This window comes from Colobus angolensis, unplaced genomic scaffold (assembly GCF_000951035.1).
Source record: "Colobus angolensis palliatus isolate OR3802 unplaced genomic scaffold, Cang.pa_1.0 Scaffold9, whole genome shotgun sequence".
Lineage (NCBI taxonomy): Eukaryota > Metazoa > Chordata > Mammalia > Primates > Cercopithecidae > Colobus > Colobus angolensis.
This window is the reverse complement of record NW_012122931.1, coordinates 7,692,754-7,705,063: the sequence shown is the minus strand read 5'-3', so window position 1 is coordinate 7,705,063 and position 12,310 is coordinate 7,692,754. Positions and strand designations below refer to the sequence as shown.

Below are 12,310 nucleotides of genomic sequence, written 5' to 3'. Positions count from 1 at the left end.
CCGCTCCGTATGCCCCGCCCCCTCCTCTGCCTCGGGCGGGCGGGGCACAGGGGCCGGGGACGCCGGGACCGCCCTGGAGACGGAGACAAAGAGAAGGTCCCAGAAAGGGAGACCGCGGAGAGACGCGCGGAGAGTGTACCCGCCCTGTACCTAAGCAGAGAAAGAGACGGGGCTGGTGGGGGCATCTGGAAAGCTGGGGGTGCTCTGAGGAACTCCAGCCTGAGTGTCACGCCCCTCCCCTCCCCAACCCTGCCCGCGCGGGAAAAGAATCGCTCCGAGGAGGATGTGGGGCACTGGCAGGGGACGCCTGGACCTACGGACCGGAATTCGGCGTTCGCCCCCTCCTCTTCCCTGAATAGTGCTCCCTGACCTCCCCCCCCAGTCCCCCTCCCGCCACTGTCCGCGCTCAGGAAGTTCCCTGGCCTTGATTCGACCTGCCCCAGAAGGTGTGCCGGCCGGTCTTGCACAATGGCTGTAGGAAGGGGATGGGGAAGGCTCTGGCCCGAAGGCACCCCCGCCCCAGTGCCAGGCGGGCTTGCCTCAGGCCCAGCATATGGGCATTTCACGCGGGAGGCGGCTTTAGGGACGAGCAAATCAGAAAAGGAAAAAACAGTAGTACTTTACAGTTTGCAAAAGACTACCGGAATCAAAACCTGGAGACCGACATGCACCAGCCTGTGGGGCTGGGCATGGGTGGGTCACAGTGCCAGGGGAATGTGTTTCACATCCCAAGCTGGCAGGGGAGACAGTCAGGTTAACAAGTGGAATCCCCAGATCTCAATCCTTCCTTGGCTGCTGGTGCTCAGATCTCCTGATCTGCACCTGGACAAGGCCATCCACTTTCTGCTTGTTGACCCCTGGTAACTAAGCACTCACCACTTCTCTCATGCATTTCACCCTGTTATTGGACAGCTCTTAGTGTAACTGTGGCATAAGGCAGGAAGTGATGATGATAACAGTTAAATTTGCTGAGCACCTGTACTTCAGGCCTGTGCACACCACAGGAGGTAGGTTTGAAATGGATTAAAGTGATGCAGACGTTCATTCACGCATTCAGTCACTTACCAGTCATTCAGCAACGGGTGGTCAACACCTGTGTGTCAGGCCCTCTGCTAGATGCTGGGGGTGAAAAGAGGAGGAAGCCCAAGTTGCCCTCCCCTCTGTGACCCTGGACAAGTGGCATGACCTCTTTGAACTTCAACTACCTCGTCTGTCAAAAGAGAATGACGCTTTTTGGGGGAGGGTTAAATGATATAACAAAATGCCCAGCATAGTGCCTGGCACCAGGGTCCATCATCTCTCAATAAACAGAACGTGTCATCCTATTATTCATAGTCCCTGCCCTCAAGAGCTTAGAGAAGCTTGAGGAAGGAGCAGAACATTCTGTTTTAAGGAAAATCACAGAGAGGGTAGGAACAGAACTGGAAGTTGAAAAACAAGACTTTTGACAGCAGATATTGAGAAACAGCATTCCAGGGAGTGGGGACAGCACGGGCAGGGGCCCGGCCTTTGAAGCACAGGATGCATTCATGCGTCAAAGAGTCATCATCAGGTGGAGTTGAAGTCATGCTGGCGAAGATCACTAGTTTCCTTTTATAGAGGTGGAAACTGAGGCCCAGAGAGAGAAAGTGACTTGCTAAGGGCACACAGTGAGGCAGAGGGAGAACCTGGCCAAAGGTCAAGTCTTCTGGCACCCAGTGTCTGATTCTCTCTGCGCAACCAGAAGCAAGTGATGCTGATAACCTCGTTTCATTTTTCCCATAGCCCAAACTGTAGGATCTGTTCTGCCCAGGGAGGAGCAAGCTGGAGCTAGCTGGAGCTAGCTGGTATCTGGACACCAGAAGCATCTTCTCGGCTGGGCTGGAGGCCTAGGCCAGATTGGGTAGAGATGGGGCCACAGCGACCTTTCCCCAGCCTTCATGACACACCCAAGCCTGGAACACCCACAGCCTCCCTACCATGTGAGGCCCCTGGCCCAGGGACGGGTTCCACCCTGGCCCAGGGTGGGACCCCAGATAGGGAGGCAACTTGAGCATCCAGAAGGTCTCCTCTTGCTTTGGAGACCTTCTGTCACATTGTCACCTAATCCATCTGACCATCCATGGCCTCATATGTGAGAGGCACATGAGATGAAAGTGGAAAGGCGGCCGGGTACAGTGGCTCACGCCTGTAATCCCAGCACTTTGGGAGGCTGAGGTGGGCAGATCACGAGATCAGGAGTTTGAGACCAGCCTGGCCAATATGGTGAAACCCCATCTCTACTAAAAATGCAAAAGTTAGCTGGGCATGGTGGCACGTGCCTGTAGTCCCAGCTGCTCAGAAGGCTGAGGCAAAAGAATCGCTTGAACCTGGGAGGCGGAGGTTGCAGTGAGCCAAGAGCGCACCACTGCACTCCAGCCTGGTGACAGAGCAAGACTCTGTCTCAAAAAAAAAAAAAGAAAGAAAGTGAAAGGCATTGTCAACAGTAGGGTGCTATGCACTTATGTGAATAGCTCTCCGCAAATCTGGGGCCAGTCCCTGACAATTCAAGATTCATTCATTTCATACCAAAAAAAACTGCCTTGTCTAGGGGTGAGGTGAAGGAGAATTGATGGCAAAAAAATCTGGAGGGAACTTTAGGGGGATAAAAATGGTCCTATGTCTTGACTGAGGTGTTGGTAACAGTACATGTTTATCGAAATTTATCAAACTGTACAGATGCATCAAACGGATGCATTTTATTATATCAAATTTATGCTTCAACAAAGTTTATTTTATTTTTATTTTTAAGACGAGGTCTCTCTCTGTTGCCCAAGCTGGAATGCAGTGGTGCGAACATGGACTCAGTGCAGCCTTGGCCTCCTGGGCTCAAGGCATCCTCCAGGCTCACCCTTGGGCTACCCCACCCAGCTAATTAAAAAAATGTTTTTCGTAGAGATAGGATCTCACCATGCTGCCCAGGCTGGTCTCCAACTCCTGGGCTCAGGGGATCCTCCCGCCTAAGCCTCCCAAAGTGCTGGGATTACAGGTGTGAGCCGCCATTTATTTTAAAGTGAAAAAATAAATATGAAAGCACCTATTATGTGTTGGGTGCTATTCTAGGTATTGGAGATATATCAGTATGCAAGAAAGTCACGATCCTCATCTTCATAGAGGTTATAGTCTTATGCTGGGGGAAAAAAATACAACAAATAAATAAAATGACATCAGAGAGTAATAAACATTAAGATGGGATAGGGTGACAAGTGGGGTTGGGGTGGGATGCCATATAGGAAAGTGGTCTAGGTAGGAGGAGGAGATGATGCCTTGGGACCTGATTGGCAAGAAGGAGCCTGCTTGAAGAAGGTTCAGGAAGAGCTGCCGTTTATGGAGATGGACCACAGAACAGGTGTCACGCCAAGGGCTTTTCTGCCTCCTACCGTCCTCACAGCTTCTGGGGTAGGAACGATAAAGCCCATTTTATAGTTGAATAAATTGTTGCCATGGTTTTTTTTTTGTTTTTTTTAATGATATTAAGGCTGGGCACGGTGGCTCACACTCGTAATGCCAGCACTTTGGGAAGCTGAAGCAGGAGGATCACTTGAGGCCAGGAGTTTGAGACCAGCATGGGCAACAGAGCGAGACCCCGCAGTAAATAATTTTTTTTAAAAATTAGCTGGGCATGGTCGTGCATGCTTGTAGTCCCAGCTACTAGAAGGCCAAAGCAGGAAGACCTTGAGCCCAGGAGTTTGAGGCTGCAGTGAGCTATGATCTCGCCACTGCACTCCAGCCTGGGTGACAGAAAGAGATCTTGCCTCTTTTATATATATATATATATATATATATATATATATATATATTCCATCGTATGCATACAGCAATCCTTGTTCAAACACTGGGACAGGTAGGCACAGAGAAGATGTGACAGGTAAAGGTGTGAGTGAGCAAAAGGCAGCAAGGTGAGTCCTTGTGGGGCCCAAGCCAGATGGCTGATCTAGGACTTCCTGCAGGGAAGGAGGGATGGGCCCTGGCATGGACTGGTGGGACCCCAGATGGGGAGACAACTTGAGCATACAAAACAGAATTTTTTTTTTTCGCTCTGGAAAGATTGTAAAGCTCTTTAAACATACTCAACTCTCTATGCTATATGTTAATAAATCAATTCTTGTAATAAAAAAAAGTTACAGTCTTTGGGTGGGGAAGGAATGAAGTTATTTGCCCTTTTTTTTTTTTTCAAGGAAAGAAAAATAAACATCGTCATCAGCACTATGAAGGATTCCAGGAAGTTTGACATCAGAGAATTTCTCAACTCTAAAATGCTGGAAACTCCTGCCCTTACGCTGGAGGCCATTTTGATGTCCCCTTGTTAGTTTTGAGTAAATGGAAGAATCTTTTAACACATTTAGTGGCCATATGTGGGTTTTATTTTTATTTTTTATTTTTTGAGACAGGGTCTCGTTCTGTTGCCCAGGCTAGAGTATGGTGGCACGATCTCTGCTCACTGAAATCTCCACCTCCTGGGTTCAAGCAACTCTTCTGCCTCAGCTTCCCAAGTAGCTGGGATTATAGGCACCTGCCACCATGCCCAGCTAATTTTTGTATTTTTAGTAGAAATGGGATTTTGCCATGTTCGCCAGGCTGGTCTCTAACTCCTGACCTCAAGTGATCTGCCTGCCTCGGTCTCCCAAAGTGCTGGGATTACAGGTATGAGCCACTGCATCCAGCCTGGCTATTTGTGGTTTTTAAAATTGATATCCTCTGGCTGCCTTTCTGGGGGAGTGTCTATCTTTTTCTTATTGCTTTGTAAGAGCTCTTTCTATAGCAAGGATTTCTGAAATCTGCAAGGCGGGGAGATATCTGTCCTTTTTCTAGGACTCTGGATGCTGTCTCTATTCACCAGGGGCTCCCACCCCCTTTTCTTGGCTCAGGCCCCAGAACCTGGTGGAAAATGCCAGAGCTTTGGACAGAGGGTGGCAATGGTCTGCATCTGGAGCAGAGAGGAAAGGCTCTCCCTGCCCACCTGCTGGGCCTGCTCCTCTTGAACAGAGAATGCCACCTACAGCTCCTGATTCATCAGGCCTTTCCCTGGAAATGGCTTCTGCCCACTGCCTCCCTGCAAGGCTGCCCCGCCCCTCTCCTCCCCACCACACCCTCAAGCATATTTGGAAGCAGGGACCCAAGGGCGAAGAATAATAATATTTGGCTTTGAAAGGGCGGGTTCAGACGGTCAGAACCAGAGCTTGGACCGAGACCCAGAAAAGGAAAGCAATTTGCCCAAAAGCATTACTCAGGAGCCCAGCCCAAGACCCCTTCCTAGTCCTGTAGGAAGAAGGAGGGGCCCTTTCTCTCCCCCTGAGTCCCTCTCCCTCCCAGTTGGCACGGAGTCCCAGCTCTGCTCTCCCCACAAACCTGTCAAACCTGAAATAGACCAGGAGAAAAAAAACAAACACCTCCAGTAAACAGCAAGGAGTGTGAATGAATCAGGATTTTGTTTTTAAGGAATATCATGTATCTACCTCTGTTTACCCAGTTGGCATGGCCCATTGTGCAGAAGGGACCCTGGCACCCAGCCCAGACCGCCTGTCTTTATTAACTGTTGGGTGGTAGAAAGGTCCGAAGCTCATAGCCCATTCCGTCTGTCAGCTGGCCTCAGGCTGCTAAACTCCCTCTCACTCCTTCAGTGGCCAAGCTGTCACCTCTCCCCAGCTCTACTGCCACCCCAAGTCCAGGAAACTGGCCTCCCTGCCTCCAGCCCCCCATGCATTCCTCACTGGGAGCCAGAGGAATTGTTATAAAACACAGATATGGGCCAGGCGCAGTGGCTCACGCCTGTAATCCCAGCACTTTGGGAGGCCGAGGCGGGCAGATCACGAGGTCAGGAGATCAAGACCATCCTGGCTAACTTGGTGAAACCCCGTCTCTACTAAAAATACAAAAAAAAAATCAGCCGGGCGAGGTGGCGGGCGCCTGTAGTCCCAGCTACTCGGGAGACTGAGGCAGGAGAATGGCGTGAACCCGGGAGGCAGAGCTTGCAGTGAGCGGAGATCGTGCCACTGTGCTCCAGCCTGGGTGACAGAGCGAGACTCCGTCTCAAAAAAAACAAAAAAACAAAAAACAAAAAAACACAGATATGATCTTGCCAATTCCCCCACTTCTAACCTGTGGCTTCCACTGTCCTGGAGAGAAATTCAGACTCCAGACATGGCACTGGGGGTCCCTGCCAGCCCCTCCCCCCGCTTCCCCTCCCCATTCTCTAGCCACACTGAGATTTCACATCCTCAAACTAGCCCTGCTCCATCCCACCTCAGGGCTTATGAAACATGGATTCTTTTTTTGAGAGAGTCTCGCTCTGTCGCCCAGGCTGGAGTGCAGTGGCACGATCTCAGCTCACTGCAACCTCGGCCTCCTGGGTTCAAGCAATTCTCTGCCTCAGACTCTCAAGTAGCTAGGATGACAGGTTCCCACCACCACGCCTGGCTAATTTTGGTATTTTTAGTAGAGACGGGGTTTCACCATGTTGATCAGGCTGGTCTCAAACTCCTGAGTTCAGGTAATCCACCTGCCTTGGCTCCCAAAGTACTGGGATTACAGGCGTGAGCCGCTGTGCCAGGCCCTCTTTTTATATATATATATATATATATATATTATTTGAGACAGTCTTGCTCTGTCACCCAGGCTGGAGTACAGTGGCGCAATCTCTGTTCACTGCAACCTCCGCCTCCCAGGCTCCAACGATTCTCCTGCCTCAGCCTCCTGAGTAGCTGGGATTACAGGTACCCGCCACCACGCCTGGCTAATTTTGGTATTTTTAGTAGAGACGGGGTTTCACCATGTTGATCAGGCTGGTCTCAAACTCCTGAGTTCAGGTAATCCACCTGCCTTGGCTCCCAAAGTACTGGGATTACAGGCGTGAGCCACCGTGCCTGGCTGTGTGAAACATTAATCATTTTTTTCCCCCATCTTGCCCCACCAAGCAGCATTCAGCCTTCAACCTCAGATAATTACCCTTCATCAGAGAGGACATTTCTGCATCCCCCCCCGCCGACTAGGTCAGGCCTGCCATTATTATCACCCCCTCCCCCTAAACTCCTCCTTCATGGCAAGCAGCACATTCAACATGATTTTGTGTGTGTGCAATTATCTGTTTAAATAGATCTTTCTCTCTGAGGACCAGGACTGTCCTCCTTCGACATGATATCACTAGTGTCAGTCGTAATGGGAGCTTGAGGGAGCACGTATGTTGTGCAGAACGCTATCCTGGGCACTGGAGGGGAATGTGACAGTGAGGGACCCACCTGGTCCTTGGGACCTCATAGGCTTGTTCATAGACCTGTACCAACATGCTCATGCCTGCAGTGGCCATGCCACGTCATGGGATACAAAGTCCTTTCTACAGGGCATCTGGACCTCTGCTACTGTGCAGAGCTTCTGCTTGCAAACTTCCAGGAAGGGGGTGCCTCACCGCCTTCCCAGCTCACAATTCTGTGGTTGGATCCAACAGCACTGAAGTCAGGCATGGGGCCACTGAAGTGCCAGCAGACAGGCAGGGAGTGAGAAATAACTTCAGGATGATAAAGATAATGGAAGCGCCCATTCATCGCAGGCTCCTGTGTTCAGTTCAGTGCTTTGTAGCTTCTGCCTCATTGAATGGTCACCACAACTTTTGGGGGACACCCATTTTACAGGAAAGAAAACTGAGGCTCTATGAGGTGTAAGTAAGAAATGAGGATGAGACCAGGCACGGTGGCTCATGCCTGTAATCGCAACACTTTGGAAGGCTGAGGCAGGAGGATCACTTGAGCCCAGGAGTTTGAGACCAGCCTGGGCAACACAGCAAGACCTCATCTCTATTTTTTTTTTTTTTTTTGCAAGACAAGAGTCTTGCTCTGTCATCAGGCTGGAGTGCAGTGGCGCCATCTCAGCTTACTGCAACCTCCGCCTCCTGGGTTCAAGCGATTCTCCTGCCTCAGCCTCCTGAGTAGCTGGGATTACAGGTGCGTGCCACCACGTCCAGCTAATTTTTGTATTCGTAGTAAAGACCGGGTTTCACCATGTTGACCAGGCTAGTCTCAAACTCCTGACCTCGTGATCCACCTGCCTCGGCCTCCCAAAGTGCTGGGATTACAGGTGTGAGGCACCGTGCCCAGCCTCTGTTTTTAAATAATTTATTGTTATTTTAAAGTAACAGATGAGGCCAGGTGTGGTGGCTCACGCACTTTGGGAAGCCGAGGTGGGCAGATCACCTGAGGTCGGGAGTTTGAGACCAGCCTGGCCAACATGGTGAAACCCTGTCTCTACTAAAAATACAAAACTTAGCCAGGCGTGGTGGTGCACGTCTGTAATCCCAGCTACTCGGGAGGCTGAGGCACAAGAATCACTTGCACCAGAGAGGCAGGGGTTGCAGTGAGCCAAGACTGCGTCACTGTACTCCAGCCTGGGTGACAGAGCAAGACTCTGTCCACCCCCGCCCCCGCCAAAAAATTAAGAGATGAGGATGAGACCGATACATAACTCTGCCTGCTTTAGAGCTGCAATACCCCACACTTCCCACACCATCCTCCAGATCCAATCCTACAAGTTCAGCTTTTTCTTAAACACAAAATGGGCTTATCTGCTATATCTTTTTTTTTTTTTTTTCAGGGATAAGACCTCTTGCTCTGTAACCCAGGCTGGAGTGCAGTGGGTTGATCGTGGCTCGCTGCAGCCTCAAAGTCCTGGGCTCAAACAATCCCCCCGATCCAGCCTCCTGAGTAGCTGGGACTACAGGCATGCACCACTACACCTGGCTAATTGAAAAAAAAAAAAAAGTTGGACCAGTTGCAGTGGCTCACGCTTGTAATCTCAGCACTTTGGGAAGCCGAGGCAGGTGAATCACAAGGTCAGGAATTCGAGACCACCCTGGCCAACACAGTGAAACCCTCTCTCTACTAAAAAACACACAAAAAATTAGCTGGGTGTGGTGGCGGGTGCTTGAAATCCCATCTACTGGGGAGGCTGAAGCAGGAGAATCACTTGAATCTGGGAGGAGGAGGTTGCAGTGAGCTGAGATCGCACCACTGCACTCCAGGCTGCGAGACAGAGCAAGACTCCATCTAAAAAAAAAAAAAAAAAAAAATGCGGCCAGGCGCTGTGGCTTACGCCTGTAATCCCAGCGCTTTGGGAGAGTGAGGCAGGTGGATCATCTGAGCTCAGGAGTTCAAGACCAGCCTGGCCAACATGGTGAAATATCGTTTCTACTAAAAATACAAAAAAATTAGCTGGGCATGGTGGTGGGCCCCTGTCATCCCAGCTGCTCGGGAGGCTGAGGCAGGAGAATCACTTGAACCCGGGATGTGGAGGTTGCAGTGAGCCGAGATCTCACCATTGCACTCCAGCCTGGGTGACAAGAGTGAAACTCCGTCTGGAAAAAAAAAAAAAAGGAAGAAAAGAAAAGAAAAAGAAAAAGAACCCCTTGTAGTGGCTCAAGCCTCTGATGCTTTGGGAGGTCAAGGAGTGAGGATCCCTTGAGCCCAGGAGTCTGAGGCTGCATTGAGCTATGATCATTCCGCTGCATGCCAGCCTGAGTGACAGAGCAAAACCCCATCTCTACAAAAAAAAAAGAACCCCGTGTGCCTTGTGTGTCCTGGGCACTTGTGCACAAATCTTACCTCCCATCCACCCCGTCCTCCAGAGTGAGAGCCCCAGAGGAAGGGACTGGAGCTGGCCCAGTTCCTGACTCCTAGCACGTCCTTGAGAGCTGTTTGCTGCTGAGCCAGTGCCGGACAGTCACTCCCAGTTCCTCTAAGGCGAGCCGAGTGGGGTTTCGGGCCCCACCACCTCCCTCCCACCTCTTCCACGCTAGACTTTGTTTCCTGCTGGGCTGCAGCTGCCCCTCACCAGCTGGTGACTCAGAGCCTGGGCAGGATGGCAGTGCCGATTGGGCCCTCGCAGCCCTCTGAGCCTTCTGTGACTCAGCTTGTGGTGAGGCTGTGCCTGGGCTCCGGGGTGGGGCCCCTCCACCCCAGCCTGGCCCTCCTTCCTCTCCCCTTTAGGTCTTGCTGATTTCTGTCCTCCAGGTGTTCTCAGTAGAACGAGGATAATCCTGAATTCAGAACATATTTCCTGAGTACCGAGAGTGCCCGGGAGAGGGGGGCCGAGCGCTGGCTCCAGTGCTCCTGAGAGGACGGTTCCCTGGGTAGGAGCAGAAAGAAGGCCCAGAGGAAGATGGGAGGGAGGCAGGGCAAATGATGCTATGGGAATAGCCCAGAGCTGGGCCGCAGGTGAGCAAGGACCACTGTGTGTTAAGGACTGGTCAGGGACCTGGGAGCAGGGAGGCTACGAGGACCAGGCCTTCCCACCCCACATGGCGCTCTATGAGAATTAGCAAAGTCAGTGAAAACAAGCTGGGACTGTCTTGTGCCAGGGCCCCAGCTGGCTTGGCAAGTGCAGTGTGGGCTGGAATCAGCCCCCATCACCCGACGCATTTGTGCAGGGAGCCCTGAGTGAGGAGGCAGGAGTGGTGCCGCCTCCTAGGGGACATTTGGATAAGTGTCTACCGAGGTGTTTCAATTGCCACCATGTCTGATGTTTGTGAGAAGGGGGTTGCGGGGGGAGTGTGAGGCAGCGGGAGGGTTATTGGCATTTAGTGTCTGAAATCCAGGGATGCTAAGTGTCCTGTCAAGGTGGCTGGTCCTGCCAAGGGATGAAATATTCCCTGTACTCCCAAATCTAGGCCTGAGACCCCTCTGCTGTCCAGTTACATCATGGAGAGGATCATAACTGCAGTGACCTTCTGAAATTCTTCCCAGTGTTCTAAGTGGTTTTTTTTGTTTGTTTTTGTTTTTGTTTGAGATGGAGCCACGGCTGGAGTCCAGTGGTGCGATCTCAGCTCATAACCTCCACTTCCTGGGTTCAAGTGATTCTCCTGCCTCAGCCTCCCGAGTAGCTGGGATTACAGGTGCATGCCACCACACCTGGGTAATTTTTGTATTTTTAGTAGAGACGGGGTTTCACCATGTTGGCCAGGCTGGTCTTGAACTCCAGGCCTCAAGTGATACACCCGCCTTGGCCTCTCAAATTGCTGAGATTACAGGTGAGCCACTGCACTCGGCCGAGCCTGGTTTTCTACCTGTGCTACCTGCTTTCTCCAAGGATGTCCTGCTCTGGAAATCTTCAAGGGAATGCCTTTTACCTTAAAGTAACTCCCCTCCCTCCTTGTCAGGTATCTTTGCATAACTCTGAAGAGTTTTGAAGATGCAAAGTCCTTCCTCTCTGCCCATCCAGGGAAGCTTCTGGCCACCCTCGGGGTGAGTGGGCAGTGGCAAGTGGAAGTTCCTCAACTTCATTACAGCTGTGAGGCCTCGGATTGGCTCTCACCACTCTGGGCATCCTTTTTTTGTAAAATGGAGCCAGTAATTTCCATTCTTCTGGTTGTTGTAGGCTGGCAATGAGGGCATCCACAGATGGCACCTGGCCTACTCATCAAATGGCAGTTACCCTCTCTTGTGATGATTGTCAGCGTCTAGTGTGAAAGATGAGAAGGGTCTACATCGATTCTTTTTTTTTTTTTTCTTTAAGAGATATAATTGCCCAGGCTGGTCTTGAACTCCTAGACTTGAGCCATCTGCCTGCCTCAGCCTCCTAAAGTGCTGGGATTACAGGTGTGTGCCCCCAAGCCCTGCCTGCACTGCATTCCTATTCCGATGTTACAAGGTGGATGGGGCCATGATAGAGGTTTCAGCCAGCAAGGAGGGTGTGGCATGAGGCCTGATGGCTTCCTGGAGGAGGAGGTGTTTGAATTTGGCCATTGGAGACAGAACAGATTCACTGGGAAAGTAGCTGTGTGTGCCAGGTGCACCAGCCGGGCTGCCAGGCACTGATTTGTAGAAATTCTCTGGGGGGTTCTCTGAGTGAGGAAGAAGGATCCCGTGGGGCCTGGGCAAGGCTAGACGTGCAGCCTGGGAAACAGGCTCAGGAGTACAAGTACAGTTTCTTCCTTTCTTTTTCTTCTGCTTGTTGAAGCCTAATTTACATATATCAAATGCACCAGTTGCAATGAGTTTTTAAAATATGTTTTGGCAGCTTTATGGAAGTATAATTGACAGATAACCTGCATGCATTCAAAATGTACAATCTGGCCAGGCACGGTAGCTCATACCTGTAATCCCAACACTTTGGGAGGCCGAGGCAGGTGAATCACCTGAGGTCAGGAGTTCGAGACCAGCCTGGTCAACATGGAGAAACCCCATCTTTACTAAAAATACAACAATTAGGCAGGCATGATGGCACGTGCCTGTAATCCCAGCTACTCAGGAGGCTGAGGCAGGAGAATCTCTTGAACCCGGGAGGTGGAGGTTGCAGTGAGCAGAGATTG

At 51.1% G+C, this 12,310-nt stretch overlaps 1 protein-coding gene across 1 annotated transcript in view; it reads right to left on the bottom strand.

The window, feature by feature from the left end:
• The window catches only part of FAM129B (family with sequence similarity 129, member B), a 72,993-nt gene extending 63,309 nt beyond the window's left edge, over nucleotides 1-9,684 (bottom strand). Inside the window, exon 1 of the mRNA XM_011931344.1 lies at nucleotides 9,606-9,684. Coding sequence (XP_011786734.1) covers nucleotides 9,606-9,612 — 7 coding nt within the window. The 5' untranslated portion in view covers nucleotides 9,613-9,684. The remainder of the gene's footprint in view (nucleotides 1-9,605) is intronic.
• Between the last annotated feature and the right edge of the window lie 2,626 nt (nucleotides 9,685-12,310).